This window comes from Taudactylus pleione, unplaced genomic scaffold (genome assembly GCF_031769625.1).
Source record: "Taudactylus pleione unplaced genomic scaffold, aTauple2 ptg000397bl, whole genome shotgun sequence".
NCBI lineage: Eukaryota > Metazoa > Chordata > Amphibia > Anura > Myobatrachidae > Taudactylus > Taudactylus pleione.
Window position 1 is genome coordinate 7,027,558 of NW_028284799.1, and position 21,549 is coordinate 7,049,106.

General features: G+C 46.3%; 1 protein-coding gene across 1 annotated transcript in view; it reads left to right on the forward strand.

Annotated features, from left to right (window-relative positions):
* RASL10B (RAS like family 10 member B) overlaps nucleotides 1-20,050 on the forward strand; it is a 171,992-nt gene extending 151,942 nt beyond the window's left edge. Inside the window, exons 4-5 of the mRNA XM_088446323.1 lie at nucleotides 2,512-2,636; nucleotides 18,311-20,050. Of these exons, the coding sequence (XP_088302449.1) occupies nucleotides 2,512-2,636; nucleotides 18,311-18,581 (396 nt within the window). The 3' untranslated portion in view covers nucleotides 18,582-20,050. The remainder of the gene's footprint in view (nucleotides 1-2,511; nucleotides 2,637-18,310) is intronic.
* The last annotated feature ends 1,499 nt before the right edge of the window (nucleotides 20,051-21,549 follow it).

The following is a 21,549-nucleotide window of genomic DNA, read 5'->3' on the forward strand; positions in this document are numbered from 1 at the left end:
AGGGTCCCACGGAGACCCCCTCACCCAGCGTCGGCTGCTTCACAAAGGGCAGCTCTTATCGCAAGAGCTATCCTTTGCAATACTAATCGCATATGTCAGTACATAAGCAATTTAGTAAGGTTGCAGTGACTGGTGGAATGGTCACCGCAACCTTAGTACATCCCAGCCTGAAGCAGCAAACTTTGTGAAAACCAATACTTGTCATTCTCAAAACTTTTGGCCATGGCTGTATTCTAAAAATAGAAAGAAAGTATAAACAGGAAGTGGGGAAACTTAAGCCACATAATAATATTGTACAACAAAGTATCATGGTCACTGGTAATGAGTATTAGTGGTAAATTTACTAAGATGGGAGTTCTATTAAGAAGTGATGTTGCCCATAGCAACCAATCAGATTCCAGGTATTCTCTTCTAGAAGGTGCTAGATAAATGAAAAGTAGAATCTAATGGGTTGCTATGGGCAACATCACTTCTTAAATAGAACTCCCATCTTAGTAAATTTACCCCTTAGAATGTTTTTACAGTTGGCACTTTGTGAGGCAGTGACTTTCCCCTATTCATTCGATGCATACCTATGAATTTTGCCTCCGTTCCACTATTAATGATGGGTGCTGTTACTGAAACTCAGCTTTGTGTGCTTCATTTCAAAGAGACTTAAAAAAAACTAATAAGTGGGCAGTTTTGAAGCCCAAAATATCTTCATGATGTTGTGGTTACTGTATTGTAAATCAAATATTATGATGTGGGATATGCAAGAAAAAGGGGAATAAAGTTTATTTTAAAAAAAAAAAGAAAAAATTGTTGCGTTACACCATATTCTGTAAACATTTTGTAATTCTTAAATCCAGAGTTGACTGAAAGAAATGTAATACAATGCAGATTTAGTTCTCTCTTGTTGTTATTTGTACTGCTGGAGAAAATGTCTTAAAAACATTTTTAAATATGCAATGCAACAAATTATGTATTTTATTTTTTTACTTACTAGTAATGAAACCAATTAATAGATCAGTTTCTTTTAGGACTGTGGGATGAAACCGAAGCATCTGGATCTCCACACCATCTTACATATATAATTATACTAAGCTGTCTGTCCCTGACTTGCACAGTAGAGACTGACAGTGACGCTCATGTGCCCTCCTTAAGCCCCCACTCGGAGTTCTTACTGCCACCAATGACTGACAAGAAAAAAGGACCTCATGTCAAAAACAATATTGGTCGGCACACCTACACACTTGCCCTACAAACTAACGTAACACTTCATTTGTTTCCCTTCACATGCTCTTTGGGCGCTTGTCAAGAAGCACAGGTGTGCATTTCCAAGACACGTACGCAATGATATGTGATGCACTTGCCTGTCACCCCCCCCCCCCCTCCCCAGACAAACACAAAAATAAAAATTACAAAGACAGATGTACATGGGGGAGATGAAGAAAAAGGAGTGTCAGGGAAAAGGGGGAGAGAGCAATAGTGTGACGGAGAGAGCGCGAGGAGGTGGATAAGATGAGAAAGACATCGGGGGGGGGGGGGGATGGAGGACCTTCGCATTGCCGCGCACAAAACTGACAACCCTGGTCCAAAGTACTATTCAACGTATATTTCACCTAACGGACTGTTGCAATCCCACTACAATGATTTGTTTTTTTATAGAATGACTGTTTGGCTAAGTAACCTTTCAAATTTGCTTTACCTCCCAATATTAGAGCTGATGCTGAGTCACACGCAAAGTGACTAGTTGCGGGCAGCCACAGTAGCCTGATTTACTACCTTATGCCAATGAGAGAATCATAGCAGTAATACAGGAAACCCATGCCACCCGCTGATTTTACCCAGCCGTCTTCATTAGTATCCGCGATTGCACCAGCCCTATCCTGAGATCCATCCAAAACAGGCTTCCCTTCCCCGTACACACGACTGAAAATCGACACAGAACTTAAGATACACTCCTGCAAGTCAGGGCGGTTATGTGCAAACGCATTGTCATTGCCCAGCTCCCACCCCAAAACTCCTCATTTCATGGAAAGACCGATCCGGCCAAGTTCAGTCCAGAAATACACAAAATTGTGCAAATTCTCATCTGCGCATGTGCCTAATGTAAAAACTCCAGCCGACTCAGAATCCGGTCCAGTTTTTCTAAAACTCTCAGTGGATTTGTCAGGCAATGTCATACTTTGCTTATGTTTTTATTGACTCCACAATCATAATTGTCCTCTAAGTATCTGTGGGGTCTATTTTCTAAACAGTGTTAGGAGACAGAGTGAAAAGTGATAAAGTGCCAGCCAATCAGCTCCTAACTGCCATCTCACAGGCTGTGTTTGAAAAATGACAGTTTGGACCTGATTGGCTGGCACCTTATCACTTTTCACACTACTTAGTAATTATACCCCTGTATGTAGTGTAGAAAGGTGCACATCCTATAGCATTATTCTGGTCTTCTAGGTGGCTTAATTGACAAGCTGGGGTATGCCATGCTGCTGCATTATAAGATGTAAGTTAACATGTTGTATGTTACAGGAGTGGGCAGATTCGTGCTGTCGGGGTCTCAGAAGTGCACATGCTTATATCCTCGTCTATGACATTTGTTGCTTTGACAGCTTTGAATACATCAAGACCCTGCGGCAACAGATATTGGAAACAAGGTAAGAAATGCCCAGGAAAGGTGGTTCGATCTTTGCATTTAACTAAGGTTCTTAGCTGCCCCTTCTAGAGCAAGGCCGGACTGGCCACCTGCCACTTGTGGCAAATACCAGAAGGGTCGATGGCTTTAGGGCCGGCTCGAGGAGTGTGGCTGCCACTGTACAGGGCGGAAATCACCTGCCCCACCCTCCACCCCCGTACCCGAGTTCAGTTATGAGCTCCGGGTGAGGGAAGGGGTGGTGGCAGTGATGGGCCAATTCAGTCATAAACCCTGCTCGGCCAGGAAGAGACAGGGGCATACCGCAAGGCCAGACCCCTGTGACTCGTGACACGCCCACGTGAAAGTTAACCACGCCCCCTTTGCATGCGCGCGCACAGGGGGGACTGCCAGGGCTGTTCTATAGCCCCAGTCCGTCCCTGATGTAGACTATATTCTACACCATATGCACTGCAAGTCCTGTTGTTCATTAACAAAACATTGACCATTTTGATCAACCGAGTGGCACAGTTCTAGCAAGATTCCTCTCACAACAGTGTAGCTTAAGATGTTTCATGCTGAATATGTATAGATAATAATGGAATACATTCTTATGAGAACAAGTGGGTTTATAAGGTTCATTTGATTAGGATCATAATTCTTGCTCATCAGTGTTTCCTCAGTTTTGAAGTGAGCAAGAATAGAATATTGTGTTATAAATCAAATCTTCAGAGTGGTCACAGCAGTACAATATATTTTAGATTAGTGTATTTCAATTACCTGTTAACTTATGTGATTGTATAAGTGAATACAAGGCTCCCATGATAGCAGTGTCATGATTTAAGGATGAGGATGGAGACGTGGAGGAAGCCCCAAACTGAGAGTTATGTGGGGAACACACATGGCCGATAGATCCGCTGACTGATTTGGTAAGTATGCACCTGTGCACACATACTTACCAATTGGTCAACTGGGGATACTTTTAGTATCCTGGCACAATGGATGCCGGCGCTTAGAATTCCTGCTCTGAAATCCTGACACCTTTCAGAATCTCTGGGCCGGGATCCCGAAGGTAAGTGGCGAGGTTAGGGGAAGGGTTTGGGTTAGGCACAAGGGTTGGAGGGTTATGCTTAAGGCGGGGAGGGGGAGCTTAGGTTTAAGCACTGAGGGGAGGTTAGGTTCAGGCATTATTTACTTTCCTTGTAATTATCAGTACGGTATCTGGTCACTTTTCTTTTTGCATGTTTGTCACTGTGGGGAAAAGGACCAAGTATGTTCTTCATTAGGCACTACACTAACGTGCCAAAAGTCATGGGATAGCAGTATGTAAAGGTAATGGTAGGTGGCGTCACCATACTGTGACCAGACCTGCATCATTTGTAATCTGACATCTTGTGAGTGAGTTTAAACACTATCTAGGCCACTCATAGCAAGGCAGTGTGAATTATCAATTTGAATGGGGCATGATAGTGGGTGCTTGACGGATGGGACATTCCATTTCCGAAGTTGTGCGGACATTCAACATTCCTCTATCTACAGTGTCACGCATGTACTGGGAATACCTTATGGAAGGCATTACCGCCCACTGTAGACAATGCAGTGGCCGACCACTGGTGCTTATTGATCGTGAGCAGCAGTGTCTGACCTGAATTGTCTGTGGTACCAGAAAAGCCACCCTGGCTCAAAATCACATCCACATTCAATGCAGAAGGTACCAGACTCATATATATGGCAGGTGAGTGCAGCGTTCTTTAGCTTCCATGGGATATGGGAGCAGAAGACCCACCAGAGTGCCCCTTTTAACACTACGACACCGGACCCAGCACCTCACCGGGACAATTGATGTCGCTAATTGGTCCCTGGAGGACTGATAACGTTGCATGGTCTGATGAGTCACTGTTCCAGTTGTTTCAGGCTGATAGTAGGATTTGGGTTTGGCGCACACCCCATGAGGCCATGAACTCTAGTTGTCAACAAGGCGCCATGCAGGTTGGTGGTGATTCCATAATGGTGTGGAGTGTGTTGAAGTGGAATGGGTGAGTTTGCTGGTGTATCTGAACATGTCATTGGCCAGTAACCACTACGTTGCATTGCTTGATAACCCTTTGCAGCCCTTCATTGACTTCATGTACCCCCACAATGATGGAATGTTCTAGCAGGATAATGCACCATGTCATCAATCCCAAGTTGTCCAGAGTTGGTTTGAGGAGCATTCTGGAGAGTTCCGACGAATGGTGTGGCCACATTAACCCAATCAAGCGTTTATGGGACGTGGTGGAGAGGTCCATTCGCACCCAAGTTCCTGTACTCCAAATTATCAGGGAACTGTGAGAAGCTATCCCAGACAGCATGGGTCAACATCTCTCCAGGGGTGGTATGCAGCAAAGCTAGAAATGTGGTCAAACCCCCGAAAATGCAGTTTCGTGGTGTGACCACATTTCTCATAAGCATCAAGCCCCAGAATGCGATATATTCTGGGGCTTTTAATGCACTGGGCAACACCATATTCAGATGGTATTGCCCAATAGAATCCTATGGGCTTCTGTTCGCGGCGCCCCCCAGGGAGGGATACGGTTGGATCCCACCCAGCATCCCCCGCGTAGTGCATTCTTCTGCACATGAGCAAATGGATGCCAGATGGACTTCTGGGTCATTCGCAAAGGACAGCTCTTACCAAGAGAGCTGTCCTTTGCGTTTTCCTTCTTTCATACCGGCATAATTAGTGGCGGGATGCATTGCATCCCAAATGCGATTAGTCTAGCAATCAGCTCCAGAGGTCTTCCGGCCACTTGTGAAATTGGTGCTTCGACTTGTTGCACTTTGCCGGGCTAGAGGGGGTCCTACACAATACTAGGCATCTATCCCATGGATTTTGGTACTTCAGTGTGTAATGACAAAAATCACAGCTAAGTGATGAGGGCATGGGGCAGAGATTGTGATTTGCACTTCAGGGTCCATAGACTCCACAGGGAGACCTTGGGGTATAGGTGACTGCAGAGTCATCCGGGCACCTTACGCAGTAAATTTTTCTTCCCAGATGCACTTGAGTTTCCCTCTATACCCGGCCCCCGGGCCAGAGGCACCTCAGTTTTGTTGGGTGCCCGGCCAGAGTCGGGTCACTGAACACAGTGGGGCTGTTAAAAAAAAAAAAAAAAAAGCCCCTGAAGATTTTTTTAGTTTATGAAGACTTTTCTCTTCTGCAAGCGGACAGTCCAGGGGACGTCCGCGCCGCCACTCCGTTACTCCGCTGGTGCAGAGAGTTTCAATTTCTTCTTTCAGCCATTTTACTTTCCCTGTGCCTTTTTTTTCTTTTTTTTGTAGTGTTTTTTTTTTTTTGTGCGGTAGGTCACATTCAGTATACTGGTATCCTTTCCACCATGTGTGATAGTGAGTGATATGCCAAATTTGGCTCCTGTCCAGCTGTTATGTAAAAAGTGTACAGCGGACATGGTACTGGACGGATTATGTTTGAGATGCTATGTTCCTCCAGTTCCCTCTACTGTCTCAGCCACTCCACAGAAGCCCCCTTGGGCGTGCTTTGCGCAAGTACTTATGGCCATTGCGGGTCTTTTAGCTGTTCCTCCTGTGTTTTCCCTGCTAGGGTTCACACAACAGCAGCTTGTGCCCTCTCAGAGCCTGCTTCAGCCGACTGCACCCATGCAGGTGTTTTCCGCCAGTGGGTTAATACTAGGGGTGTGCACCGGCCACTTTTCGTGTTTTGGATCTGGATCTTTCTTCGTGTTTTGGATCTGGATTGGTTTTTCCAAAACCACCCTTCCGTGTTTTGGGTTCTGGGTTTTGTGTTTTGGATCTGTATTTTTTTTTAAAAAAGCATAAAAACAGCTAAAATCACAGAATTTGTGTGTTTTTCTGCTCCTATGCTATTATTAACCTCAATAACCTTAATTTCCACTCATTTCCAGTCTATTCTGAACACCTCACAATAGTGTTTTTATATCCAAAAGGTTGCACCGAGGTAGCTGGATGATTATGCTAAGAGATACGAGTGGGCGGCACAAACACGTGGTCCATCTAGGAGTGACACTGCAGTGGCAGACAGGATGGCAGTTTGAAAAACTAGGCCCCAAACAATACATAATTCAAAGAAAAAAAAGAGGTGCAAGATGGAATTGTCCTCCCACCCACCCTTATGTTGTATAAACAGGACATGCACACTTTAACAAACCAAACATTTCAGCGCCAGGGTCTGCCACACGACTGTGGCTGAAATGATTGGTTCGTTTGGGCCCCCACAAAACAAGCTGGCAATTAATCTGTCCCTGCACAAACTGGCTCTACGGAGGCAAGATGTCGTCCTCATCCTCCGATTCCTCACCCTCTTCAGTGTTGTGTACATCCTCATCCTCACAGAGTATTAATTCGTCCCCGCTGGAATCCACAACCACAGGTCCCTCTGTACGTTCTGGAGGCTGGTCTCCCTGGAAGAGTTGATAATTCATTTTATGAACATCATCTTCTCCACATTTTGTGGAAGCAACCTCCTACGCCTTTTGCTGACAAGGTTCCCGGCTGCACTAAACACTCTTTCGGAGTACACACTGGAGGGGGGGCAACTCAGGTAAAATAGAGCCAGTTTGTACAGGGACCTCCAAATTGCTTCTTTTTCCTGCCAGTACAGGTACGGACTGTCTGACATGCCTACTTGGATGCTGTCACCGATGTAATCCTTTAACAGACAGACGCACGCTTGTCGCTGCTGCTTTAAGGATGCAAGTGCGGCTACAGCCCACACAATTCACAAAGACAGAAAAAATAAGAATTTTTTAATTGTTTGTGGAGCGCACTTTGAGGGTTACACCACCCTTTAACAGACAGACGCACGCTTGTCGCTGCTGCTTTGAGGATGCAGGTGGAATCTAGACGGGATTTGGAACCGGGGACACACTACCTCCATCAATTGTCTAAATCCCACTGCACTAATGGCGGATACCGGACCCACGTCTAACACCAACATAGCAGTCAAGGCCTCAGTTATACGTTTTGCTTCAGGATGACTGCTGTCGTACTTCATCCTCATCGCTAGGGACTGTTGGAGGGTCAATTGTTTAGTAAAAGTGGTGGTGTTCCTACTTCCTCTCTGGGATGATGAACAACTCCCAGCAGCAGCAACAGCACTAGGAGGAAGTGGTTTTTGATCTTTCCGTATTTTATTTTTATCAGAGAAAGTTTGGTCCTCCATTTATGTTATATTGATATATACGTGCGGCTAAAGCGCACACAAACACAGAAAATATTTTTTTTATTTTTGCTGGAGAGTAGTGCACTTTGTGGGTTACACCACCCTTTAAGAAATGAGCCAGCCGGCTCTTTACTTATGGGACACAGGCGCACGCTTGGCGCTGCTCCTTTGTTGATGCACGTGCAGCCACAGTGCACACAATTCACAAACACAGAAAATCTATTTTTTTGGGTTTGGACTGGAGTGTACTTTGGGGGTTACAGCACCCTTTAACGGTCAAGCCAGCCGGCCCTTTACTTATGACACAGGCGCACGCTTGGCACTACTTTGTTGATGCACGTGCGGCTACTGCGCACACAATTCACAAACACAGAAAATATTTTTTTATTTGGTTTGGACTGGAGTGTACTTTGGGGGTTACAGCACCCTTTAACGGTCAAGCCAGCCGGCCCTATACTTATGACACAGGCGCACGCTTGGCACTACTTTGTGAATTGTGTGCGCAGTAGCCGCACGTGCATCAACAAAGTAGTGCCAAGCGTGCGCCTGTGTCATAAGTATAGGGCCGGCTGGCTTGACCGTTAAAGGGTGCTGTAACCCCCAAAGTACACTCCAGTCCAAACCAAATAAAAAAATATTTTCTGTGTTTGTGAATTGTGTGCGCAGTAGCCGCACGTGCATCAACAAACACAGAAAAAATATTTTATTTGGTTTGGAGTGTACTTTGGGGGTTACAGCACCCTTTAACGGTCAAGCCAGCCGGCCCTTTACTTATGACACAGGCGCACGCTTGGCACTACTTTGTTGATGCATGTGCGGCTACTGCGCACACTATTCACAAACACAGAAAAAATATTATTTTTTTAGTACTTGGGGGGAGCACCCCTGATGGACAGAGCACCCCCTGGACAACACTACAGCACCCCTTTAGGACTGGGACACTGCACAGGACTTTGGAGTGGACACAGCCCCTATGGAGAACTGACTGCACAACACAGTCCAGCCAGCCCCTATGGACTTTGAAGTAGTGGACACAGCCCCTATTAACAACAGCAGCACAGCACAACACAGCCAGCCCCTATGGACTTTGAAGTAGTGGACAACAGCAGCACAGCACAACACTACTCTGCACTACACAGCCCAGCCAGCCCTAACTCCCACCCTCCCTCTTCACTGTCCACAGCCGAGTGAGAAAATGGCGCCGACGCGGGTACCTTATATAGGATCCAAAACCCGCGAGACCCGGAAGGCGGGATGATGACGTTTTCCCGCCTGACTCGGATCTGAAATCGAGGCAAAAGTCGAGCCTGACTCGGATCGGGGGGGCTCGGATTTCAGAAATCCGAACCCGCTCACCCCTAGTTAATACGATTCCTAACGCATTACAGAATGTGTGGCGAAGGTGCGGCAGGTGGAGGCACCCCAAACTAGACCGGCTAAAAGAGTTTTGCTGTGATCTCAATCCGCTCTGTATGATGATGATGATATGTCATCTGATGATGGTCCCGGATTACTCTGACTCCAAGTCCTCTACACGTGAGGCAGAACCCAAGTCAAAAATGTATATTCCGGGTCTGATACAAGCTGTCTGCGCGGCATTGGACGAACCTCCAGCACCTAAGTCCAAGCATGCTTATTTCAAGGACATAAAGGTGACTGCTGCTATAAGAGGCAGTACAGTCCTTGCTTCAGGCAGGGGTTATTGTACCGGTCCAGTTATCCCAGAGAGGAACAATGGGTTTCTGGTTCAAAATCCGAACGGATCCCACTGGCCTATCCTCAATCTCAAGTCCCTGAACAAATCCTCAGGGTACCTCGGTTCAGGATGGAAACCCTACGCTCAGTGATACTGGCTATGGAACCTGGGGATTTTATAGGGTCACTGGATATTCAGGAAGCATACCTGCATATCCCGATTGCTTCGGCTCATCAGCGTTTTCTCAGGTTTGCTGTGCCACAACAACATTTCCAGTTTCGGGCTCTGCCATTTGGCCTCTCTACTGCACCTTGGGTATTTACACAAATTATGGCGGTAATGGCAGCCCATCTGCAGCTGCAGGGGATCCGCCTGCTACCATACCTGGACAACCTCTTACTGTTAGCAGGGTAGGTACTTCACCACCTGCAGCTGACAATATCTGTGCTGCAGATGCACGGGTGGTTGATCAAATGGAAGAAGTCCTCCCTTATCCCGTCTCAGAGGATGCTCCATATGGGGGCTCTGTTGGATTCCCAACAGCAAAGAATTTTTCTGACAGCAGACAAGATCTCCACTTTGCAGAAGCGAGTGCGCAGATGCCTCCACAGTCGCTGAGTATCAATACACTTAGCAATGCAGTTACTGGGATCCATGGTGTCGACGTTCGACATGGTGGAACATGCCCAGTTTCATTCCCGGCCCCTGCAAAAATTGATCCTCTCCAGGTGGGACAGATTGCCCCATAGGATAAGGTCACAATCGATGGTGCTCTCTCCGGAGGTGCTTCTGACTCTGACTTGGTGGCTGCAGTCAGTCCACCTCACCAGGGACACCCCTTTTGGATTCCGGACTGGGTCCTTCTAATGATGGACGACAGTCTCCGGGGTTGGGACGCAGTGACAGGTCCACACACTTTTCAGGGTCAGTGGACAGCAGAGGAATCTGCTCTGCCAATCAACATATGGGAACTTCGGGCAGTCTTCAGGGCCCTGCAAAAAGCCCGACTCATACTTTACGGAACACCCATGCAAGTTCAGTCAGACAACTACACGACCCTGGTTTACATAAACCATCAACAAGAGACTCGATGTCAGAGGTGTCACGCATCCTGACATGGGTGGAAGGCCATCTACCAGTCATACCTGCGATGTTCATTCTAGGAGTTCTCAATTAGGAAGCGGACTTCCTCAGCCGTCACAACGTGCATCCCGGGGAATGGTTTATTCACCAAGAAGTGTTTTGGCACCTAGTGGACGGGTGGGGTCTTCCGGTCATGAACCTCATGGCCTCTCAACAAAATCACAAACTGCCTCTGTACAGATAGACGCTCTGTCAGTCAAGTGGACCTTCCAGTTTGCGTTCCCTCCAATCTCCCTTCTTCCTCGACGTCCGGACCTGTTGTCTCAAGGTTCTTGCCTTTACCCAGATCTGGGTCGTCTGTCTTTGATGGCGTGGTTCTTGAGACATCCCTCCTAAGATCCAAGGGTTTTTCTGGCTCTGTGGTTAACACCATGCTCAGAGCAAGAAAACCTGCCTCTGCCAGGATTTACCACAGGGTGTGGCATACCTTTTTTGAATGGTGTCGTCCCAGAGGTTACATCCCTGAGGTGTTTCGGCTATGCAGAGATTTTGCTTTCCTGCAGGCGGGTTTGGACCGTGGTCTCCACCTTGCTTCACTGAAGGTGCATGTCTCTGCCCTTTCAGTGTGGTTCTAGTGAAGGATTTCTCCTCTTTCTGATATCCACATTTTCCTACAGTGGTTCCTTCGCATTCAACCTCCCTTTGTCCCTCCTGTGGTACCTTGGAATTTGGCTGTGGTTCTTAGTGCCCTCCATTTGAACCCCTGGACTCGGTGGATTTCAAATGGCTTACTGCTAAGACAGTTTTTCTTCTGGCTATTGCATCTGCCATTAGAGTGTCAGATATGGGGGCTCTCTTGTCGTTACCCATTTCTGGTGTTTCACCAGGACAGGGCGGTGCTTCGGACTCGCCCTGGTTTCCTTCCAAAGGTAGTCTCTAGTTTCCACATTAATGAGGAAATTATTGTGCCTGCTTTTAATTCCCCTGACCTCTCAGCAGGTGAGAGGCCTCTTTGGATGTGGTGTGTGCCCCCAGGATTTATGTGGACCGTACCAGTTCCCTTCGGAAGTTAGACTCCTTGTTTTGTCCTTTATGGTTTCCACAAGAAGGGTTGGCCAGCCAATAAACAAACTTTGGCTAGATGGCTTCGCATGACGATCTCTGAGGCTTACACTCATGAGGGTCTTCCAGTGCCGCCCTCTATTACTGCTCATTCTACTGTCTGTGGGTCCTTCGTGGGCAGTTCGCCGTGGCGCCTCTGCTATTCAGCTTTGTAAGGCTGCCACGTGGTCTTCTGTCCAGACTTTTTTGAGGTATTATGTTTTTGATACCTTTTGCCTCTCAGGATGCTTCATTCGGGCGGTGGATTCTCCTCTCTGGACAGGGGCGTCCCCACCCTTGAAGGTACTACTTTGGGACATCCCCAAGGTCTCCCTGTGGACCCTGAAGTAGAAAATGAGAGAGAGATAGTAAAAACTTACCTTTATCTCTCTTTCCACGAAGTACATAGGGTCCACGGGGCACCCACCATGACACTCCTGTGCTTCAGATGGGCTTCGCTCTGGTCACCGGTTTTCCGTCTCCTTCTGTGTGAGAATGTGATTCTTGTGTGCTCCAGACTTTTTTCTCTCTTTTATCCTCCTCCGGCCTTTGGCTTGCTATGAAACTGATGTGCTTCTGGCCTGGGGGCGAGGTATAGAGGAGACCTAAGTGCATCCTGGGAAGAAAAATGTACTGCATAAGGTGCCCGGATAACTCTGTTATCTCTTTCTACGAAGTCCATAGGGTCCACAGGGAGACCTTGGGGTATAGGTGATGCAAAGGTAAGTACTTACCATATCTCTAATTTTTCTGAGACTTGCATCCCTTCCGCATCTTGCCCATTTCACTAGGAAGTGGACGGGATGCGATTAGAGTGACACACACATGCACACACACACCCACCTTCCCCGGACATTCCAGGAGAGGATGCAAGTACTGTATTATGGGGAAGCCGACGGACGAAATCCCAACTGTCTAATCCCGGCAAGGTACAAATGACAGGCGTCGAAATCCCGATGCCTGTCATTAGACCTACGCCGGGATCCCAACACCCGGCTTACTGATCGAAGGTGCGACTGGCGCGGACAGCCATGGTGGGGGAGGGGTTAGGTTAGGGGACTTGGTGTTAGGCACCCCCCCTGGAGACTTGGGGTTAGGCTGCGTGAAAGGGGGGGGTTAGGTTTAGGGACTTGGAGGGGGAGTTAGGCACTTGGGGGGGAGGGTTAGGGGATAAAAATAGGTTAGTTAGTACTTACCTTTGTAGCTTCGGGATCTTCACCCCTGCCGAGCTTCCGCTGTCGGCCGTCGGTAAATTATACTAATTCCGTATTGTGTACTAGAAATTTTAGACTGCTGCAGCACTAGTGCCAGTAATAACTGATGGTGATAACCCAGACCTATCTCGCTTGTCTCTCTATAGCGGGCTTCTCTATCCAAATTTAGTGCCTGTTCTCTCACTGAACCTTTCTATGAACTGCAAGTTGAATGACAATTCTATAGGATAACACAGAGATTTGGTGCTTGGTTCCGCACAGCAAACCCTGAAGTGTAAAGACTATATATAGTTGATTTGATTTTTAGATTTAGTTTAAACAAGCATAGGTGCATGATGAAGAACAAAGCCAACATATGGAACTAAATAAAATGAGGAATCAACAGTTTATGAAAACTGTAGCCATTTAATACACATGACTGTACAGGTTAAGTCTCCTATATCCAGATATACCGAAATACAGAAATTGTTTTAGCATGACTGAGATAGTGAAACCTTTGCTTTTTGATGGTTCAATGAACACAAACTTTATTTTTAAGAATTTTGTGCCTTTAAAATATAAAATTACCTTCAGGCTGTGTGTGTATAAGGTGTATATAAAACATAAATGCATTCTGTGTTTTAGATTTGGTTCCCATTCCCAAGGTATTTCATTATGGTATGCAATTATTCCAAAATACGGAATATTCCGATATCCAAAATACCGCTGGTCCCAAGCATTTTGGATATGGGAGACTCAACCTGTAGTTGTCTGAAATATTCACAATAATGATGCCACCTATGCAGTACAAGTATTATCTTTCACAGAGCCGTAACTAGACTTTTTTTTTGGTGCCTTGTGCCAGAGGGAGCATTGGCACCCCAAAATAAACAATTTTTTAAATAGGGACATAGGAGAGTGCACCTGAAAAAGGGCCATGGCCACATGGGGAAGAGATACAGGAGGCCAGGAAATGTTGGAGATAAGATAGGCGGAAGCTACAAGTGAGAATTATAATAAACAGGAAAATTGACAGGCCCAAACAGCTCCCTCTGCCCTGTGGTGCCCTGTGCCATGGCACAGGTCGCACCTCCCTAGTTGCGGCCCTGATCTTTGGAAGCTACAAATTCATGCTGCTGTTGTGAGAGTAGTGTCCATTTCTCAAGTAAAGCTAATGAGTGTCGCTAGGCAACTAGTACAAATAGACAAGTATTTGCTTGCATAAGTATTAGCAGTAAAATGAGCAAAGGTCTTGAATTCACTATACAGAGCTGCGGTTAGACCTCGCTTTAAATAATGTGTTGCCTTTTAAATATCTCAACCTTTTAAAAATGTTAGTAAAACAATATCCAATAAAAGATGCAGATTTGTATGCACAAGCTAACCACCAGTGACTTAAGTGCGTGGGTCATGTACTGATGCAAACCAGGGCCCCTTCCTACGTACCTTCCTCATGCACTCTTCAAGAGGGTAGACGGCCCTGCATGTGAGAGATTAGACTACGGAGAAGTATATACTGTATGTACTGAGGGACAATGATGTAGAGGGGTGTGCTTAAAGGAGCAGAAGATTGAGAATCACCAATTTAATAGATTTTTTTTTTTTTTTTTCAGCAATTTGGATAGAATGCTTTATTGAGACCAAGCGGAATAGTGTTGTACTTGCTGAATCCATAATATATAAGTAGTGTATTGGCTAGCATCTGTGACTGTGAAAGTTTTGTGAGGAATTAGATATGGCATTGTTGGAAGTATTTCAGTAGTTACAGTTCAGTGGCCATGGACTTCAGAGTTAGCAAAATTGATGTAAAATTTCAGTAGTTACAGCTCAGTGGCAGGGGTGTTGGTTCAGAGCGCCCCTGGCAATGTAAGGGACTGGCGCCCCCCATATTTTTTAGAATTACACGCTGTACTTATGTAATTTAAAATAATAAAACTTAATACAAAGATTCATTTAATCTAAAAAAGTACCCACCTTCACTCACTATTTTCGGCCTAGGGGGGAGGGCACACTGAATGACGTCAGTATCTGCCCTGCCCCAGGGTGCCACTGCCTGCTGAGATGAGCTGTGCCCGCAAGCCACCCCATAGTCTTCACAAACAGAACACTTAGCTACCCAGTCTCTGCCTCACTGTTAAGTGTGTGTCACTCAAGTTGTGATCCTGGTAGGCAGTGTCAGAGACCGTAACAGCTTCTGACAGGATCACCGCGGTTTGAGTTGCGCAACTTTTTCAGTAATACACACTTCGGGTTCCTCATCCCACATTGTGCTCCTCTTCTCCCTCCACACCCCATACTGTGCTCCCCTTTTCCTCTCCACATCCCACACTCTGCCCCCCCCTTTACATCCCACACTCTGCCCCCCCCTTTACATCCCACACTCTGCCCCCCCCTTTACATCCCACACTCTGCCCCCCCCTTTACATCCCACACTCTGCCCCCCCCTTTACATCCCACACTCTGCCCCCCCCTTTACATCCCACACTCTGCCCCCCCCTTTACATCCCACACTCTGCCCCCCCCTTTACATCCCACACTCTGCCCCCCCCTTTACATCCCACACTCTGCCCCCCCCTTTACATCCCACACTCTGCCCCCCCCTTTACATCCCACACTCTGCCCCCCCCTTTACATCCCACACTCTGCCCCCCCCTTTACATCCCACACTCTGCCCCCCCCTTTACATCCCACACTCTGCCCCCCCCTTTACATCCCACACTCTGCCCCCCCCTTTACATCCCACACTCTGCCCCCCCCTTTACATCCCACACTCTGCCCCCCCCTTTACATCCCACACTCTGCCCCCCCCTTTACATCCCACACTCTGCCCCCCCCTTTACATCCCACACTCTGCCCCCCCCTTTACATCCCACACTCTGCCCCCCCCTTTACATCCCACACTCTGCCCCCCCCTTTACATCCCACACTCTGCCCCCCCCTTTACATCCCACACTCTGCCCCCCCCTTTACATCCCACACTCTGCCCCCCCCTTTACATCCCACACTCTGCCCCCCCCTTTACATCCCACACTCTGCCCCCCCCTTTACATCCCACACTCTGCCCCCCCCTTTACATCCCACACTCTGCCCCCCTTTACATCCCACACTCTGCCCCCCTTCCCCTTTTACATCCCACACTCTGCTACCCTTCCCCTTTTACATCCCACACTCTGCTACCCTTCCCCTTTTACATCCCACACTCTGCTACCCTTCCCCTTTTACATCCCACACTCTGCTACCCTTCCCCTTTTACATCCCACACTCTGCTACCCTTCCCCTTTTACATCCCACACCCTGCACCCCTTCCCCTATCCCACTGTGTGCTCCCTTGTTTCCCTTCCACAATCAACACTATATTCTGTGCTCCCTCCCCCTTCCACATTGATGCCACATTTTGTGCTCCCCAGGACCAGTTAAGTAACTTACTAACAATTCTTGATAGGTGCTCCAGGGACGACTTCTGTCGTATTCTATGAGTGGTGCTCACTGGCTCCTCTGTCAGTGACAGCCTCCTGCCAGCGGTCATTATCAAGATGAGGCAGAGCAGGGAGCTAAGAACCCAGAAAGCACAGCAATAGGCTGGCTGCCTGTGCTGTGTTGATGATGCTGCTGTGGCTAGGGGGCTGGCCTGAATAGGTGGGGCGGGGCTGCCTGATGACGTCTTGGATCTTTCAGCCAATGATCCAAGGAGTCAGATGACCTGTCACACACAGTGTGTGTGTGGTTCGGGCCTGCCCGGACAGTGCCCTGCGCTACTACCTGCGTTTACGCCCTTAGCCACCAGCAGCTGTCCGGTCCCAGACCACACACCACAGTAATAATCAGCGGCCCTGATTTCTATCCCCTGGCTGCGGGTGGCACCGCCGCGTGGCGCCCCTGGCGAGTGAAATCCTGGCCATGGGGTAGATACGCCCCTGCTTAGTGGCCATGGACCTCAGAGTTTGTAAAATTGATGTACTGTGCATACACATACTGTACACATTTATTTAATGTTGCGGGTATCTTGCTATTGAGGTGCCGCCTTCTTAGCATATCCTGGCCATTAACATGTGAGTTAAAGATGTGCCCACATACATCTATCCTCCTTGCGCTACAAGTCGCGTTGCACACAATGCATGAGCGCAGAGTGACTCTAGCGCCGAGCAGTCTTTTTGTGTGACATTGCTGTGCAAATAAGACGCATTTAAAGGGGCAATGTGGATAGGATGCACAAGCAGCTTTTGGTGATTTAAATGATATGCGGCATGCCTATGACACTGTAACGTAGATACACTCGCAGTCACACACAAAATATAGGCATGCCGAATATTTTAATCAACAAAAGCTGAAGGGAAAAGGTCGCACAAAAAGACACACTGCGCTACTGAGCCACACTACGGCATAGTGCGACTAAAAGGGCTGTTTAACACGCAAGGAGGCTAGATGTATGTGGACACTGAATCGGTATGTAATGCCAATGGTTCTATCCCCAGCGGACCAAATACCGATGCCGGAAGCCTGAACAGTGATGCTCCCGACTAGGGCTGGTAAGTACCCTAACCCTGCCCTCCCCCCCCCCCCCCCCTCCTAACCATAACCTCCCCCCAGTGGTGCCTAACCCCCCCTTCCCCTAGCCTAGCCCTCCCCGAGGGGTGCCTAACCCTATGCAATTTAGCACCTACATAATCGGGGGAAATTTTGGAGTTGATGATGATTGACATCTATGGGCACGATTCAATTCAGTGCGATGTAAATAGCGCCGGGAGATAGCTCCCGGAGCTATTCAATTCATTGCGCTGTTAGGTCAGGGAAGGCTCGTTATCGCGCCTTAAACAGGGTGTTTAGGCACGATAACGGGCATTCCCCGACCTAACTTCCCGGCGCGAGGCTGTTTTCCAGGCGCGAAGGGCAGAAAACAGCCTCGCGCCGGGACTTTTGTCTGATTTCTTCTCTCATCCCCGGAGGGATGAGAGAAGAAATCATTAGTCGGACTTGTCAGCTCGGTGTATTGAATAGCACCGGGAGCTATTTACATCGCGCTGAATAGAATCGAGCCCTATGGTTTGAACACGTCTATATTCTAGACTTAAGGTTGCAGTTCTATTGCTTTTTGTGCAACTCCGAATACAGACATGGAAATGTATGTGTTCAGACACCTCTATACTTATATGCAATGGGGCATCTTTATGTCCAGCTCTATTTCCAGCCCCATGTCAGCAAGCAAGTCAGGCTGTCTCACACTGTGAAATAAGGATGTAATATAGCAGGTTTATTATTTTCATACCTGCTCAACTATAACCCTCATGCGTTTTTTAAATAGTTTATTTGCATCATTTATAGTTTTTCTTTTTCTACCTCAATTGATTTTTTTTTTTTTTTTACTTCGACATAATTTATAAATATATTTTAATATGAATGTCACATTTTTATTTCACCTCTTGCTGCAGAGTGATCGGCACAACAGAGACTCCCATCATCATAGTAGGCAACAAGCGCGACTTGCAACGGGGCCGTGTTATCCCGCGGTGGAACGTGTCCCATCTGGTGAAGAAGACCTGGAAATGTGGCTACATCGAATGCTCAGCCAAGTATAACTGGCACATACTGCTACTTTTCAGTGAACTGCTTAAGAGTGTGGGCTGTGCGCGATGCAAGCATGTACATGCTGCTATACGCTTCCAAGGGGCTCTACGCCGCAATCGCTGTTCTGTAATGTGATGGCACATCCATGTACTTTGGTGGAGGCACAGTACAAGCATTTTTGGTTTCAGTACTACTGGGATTTATTGTAAACCATGATCACTTTTTCTGCAAAAGGACCTATTAGTAATCCCACTTCCAGTGATGGAGATTTCTCGACATATACAAAGTATTTTATGTCATAGCTTAGCATTCCTTTTTTCCGATAAGAGTTTGAGATATAATGACCCGTTTTGTGATTACCCAAACATCCCCTTCTTTGAAGCCCTTTGACATCTCAGAAGATGGTCAGTAATTAGTCTCTTAGTTATTATTTTGAAATTAGATTAAATTATCTGTGTTTGAGCTCCTATTATTAGTTACCAGTCTGGGTCCTTGTTGGCATTGATGACATCAGTGTCTCTGAACAGACTTAGAGGGAACTGTTGGGCAATTGAGCCACTTGTAGCTAAATAATAAACCTCAGGCAGGCAGACCCTCCAACACGGGTCTCTGTAATATCTCTGGCTACCTGTGCTGTTGATTTTACTCATCTATTTCTTCTTACAGGGTACAGTACATATCATCTGACCAGACAAGTTATTGCTAAAGCGAGTCCGCTTATGTTTCTTAAATATCATGGTGGTTGATCAGATTTGCACTTCACATTACACTTCTCCTTTTACCTTTGAATATATTAGCACATTGTTGAGACAGCTATTCAGCATTGACAGGTCCACTTTAGTTCTGATAGACAAACCATATTGTTATTGTCTTGTGCAAGTGTGTCTTTGCCAGAGGGACTGGCAGAACATTGCTAAGTAGTGTATTACTGTTCACAGTGGCAGCCGAGGGCTCATTTGTGGTGCATTTAATTGTACTGTTTTACGCATTCCCTTCATTCAACTATTAGAAGTGTGTGTATATATGTATCAATTAATTTGCATCAGTACAGCAAAACAAAGCCAGGCTTAATACTGTACCTGCAGTGGCCATGGTGATACATTGAGAATCCATGTCTTTATGAAGAGTGTTGGTCTTTCTGCTCTTATGTTCTCACTTTGTATATTTGTGTGTGACAGAGTTTGTCATTTCTGCTCCCTCTTATTTCCTACTCTTAAATTTGGGAAAGAAGCTGAGAGTTCAAAAACAATCTGCATGTGATGATCATTTCACAATAGTGATCTGGAGATCTAAATAATCAGTTCTGCCTCTTCTCTTAATTTTCATCCACTCTGTACTAATTGCCTTATTTCCAACCAGCTTTTGGTCTTATTAATGTCCTCATTTTGAGCGCTGCCCCTGCCGATTGTTCTGCAGAACACAACATTTCTATCAACCTCCAGCTGTATCAAGTGCTACACATACTTCATCAGTCGTCATTCTTGCAAATTTAAAATCAAAGCTTGATTACGTTTTATGTGAGGAAATAGAAGCAGGCGCACAAAATAGTCTGCTGGAAAGCTATCTTGTCAAATGAGCAGCTACACAAAGTGGGAACTGCAACCCACTAAAACAAAAACAAATGTGAATAAAAGAAAGGTAGCGCTGATTGACAAAATAAAAACAATTTATTATATCACATATAGCATGTTGCAATGGGACAAATACAACACAATGTGTCAATTCAATATCATATGAGTAAAATAAAATATACAAGCTGCAAATCTAATCAGAACAAGATTACTACACTGGAGCTCTCTATATATCTGGACACAGATGCACATTGGCTGCCGTTCACTCACACGCTGACGCGGGCGCCAGCTATCACAGCCCGGGAGTCTGTAAAGGAGAAAGACTGCTATCAGAAGCCGTATAAGGCTGAGGTGAGCCGCAGGACCACTGGACGGGTAATATTCCACGGCACCCACAAATATTTCTGACTCCAGTATACACTTTGTGCAGTGTACCATTGAGGCTTAATATTCAAGTATTTCTGCATACACTGGATTTGACATGAGGCGAGATCATCTATTTACGGGGATTTGTTCCTTCATTTGTGCATATACAACATTTGGAAAGACTTACCACTGAGGGATTTTTATGACTAATCAGGGAGATACTTGTTCTGATTAGATTTGCAGCTTGTATATTTTATTGTACTCATATGACATTGAATTGACACATTGTGTTTTATTTGTCCCATTGCAACATGCTATATGTGATATTATAAATAGTTTTTATTTTGTCAATCAGCGCTACCTTTCTTTTATGCACATTTGATTACGTTTTAAGATGGCATTTTAAATAAAGAAATCTAATGCGGGACTTGGGTAATGAAACCAGTTCTAATCTTCACTGTATATTTTTAGTGGTTCCGTATTATCTTCTGTGTTAAGGTGGGTACACATTACATGACACATCGATACGATGCCCAGTGGTGCCAATGAACAACATATCGGGTGGTCAGTACACACTGCACGATTCTGTGTCCACCCGCCTGATGTGCGTTCATTGGGCACCATTGAACGTTCCGGCTTTGGCAGCTGGGTCGTCCAGAATGATCCCGATGGTGGGTGCACACTAGACGACGTGCCCAATATGTCGGCCCGATCCATGGGAACGGACGACATATAGTCTAGTGTGTACCCAGCATTACAACTTGACCTCTGTGCCGATTGACTATTTCTTTGCAGTGATAACAATGGTGTGTTTTACATATGAACATTTGTATGCTTTTGTTATCTTCCATTTGAGGGATCTCCATGTATTGGCATCTTGTTAATGTTATCATTAGTTCATATTATCATTAGTTAAATTAATTAACTAGTTAATTAATAAAGAATTACTCAGATTAGCTACCTGCGCTTCCTATACTTGCCAACTCTCCCTGATTTAGTAGCGAACTCCCTGAAGTGTCTAGCAATCTCCCTGATTGCACCTTATGGAGCATACACACGGTCAGATTTGTCAGATGAACGATTTTACTTTAGTTTTGAACGATTTTTGACTGCATTAAAATGAATGGAATCGTCCAAGTCTGACTGCAAACACATCAGATGTCAGA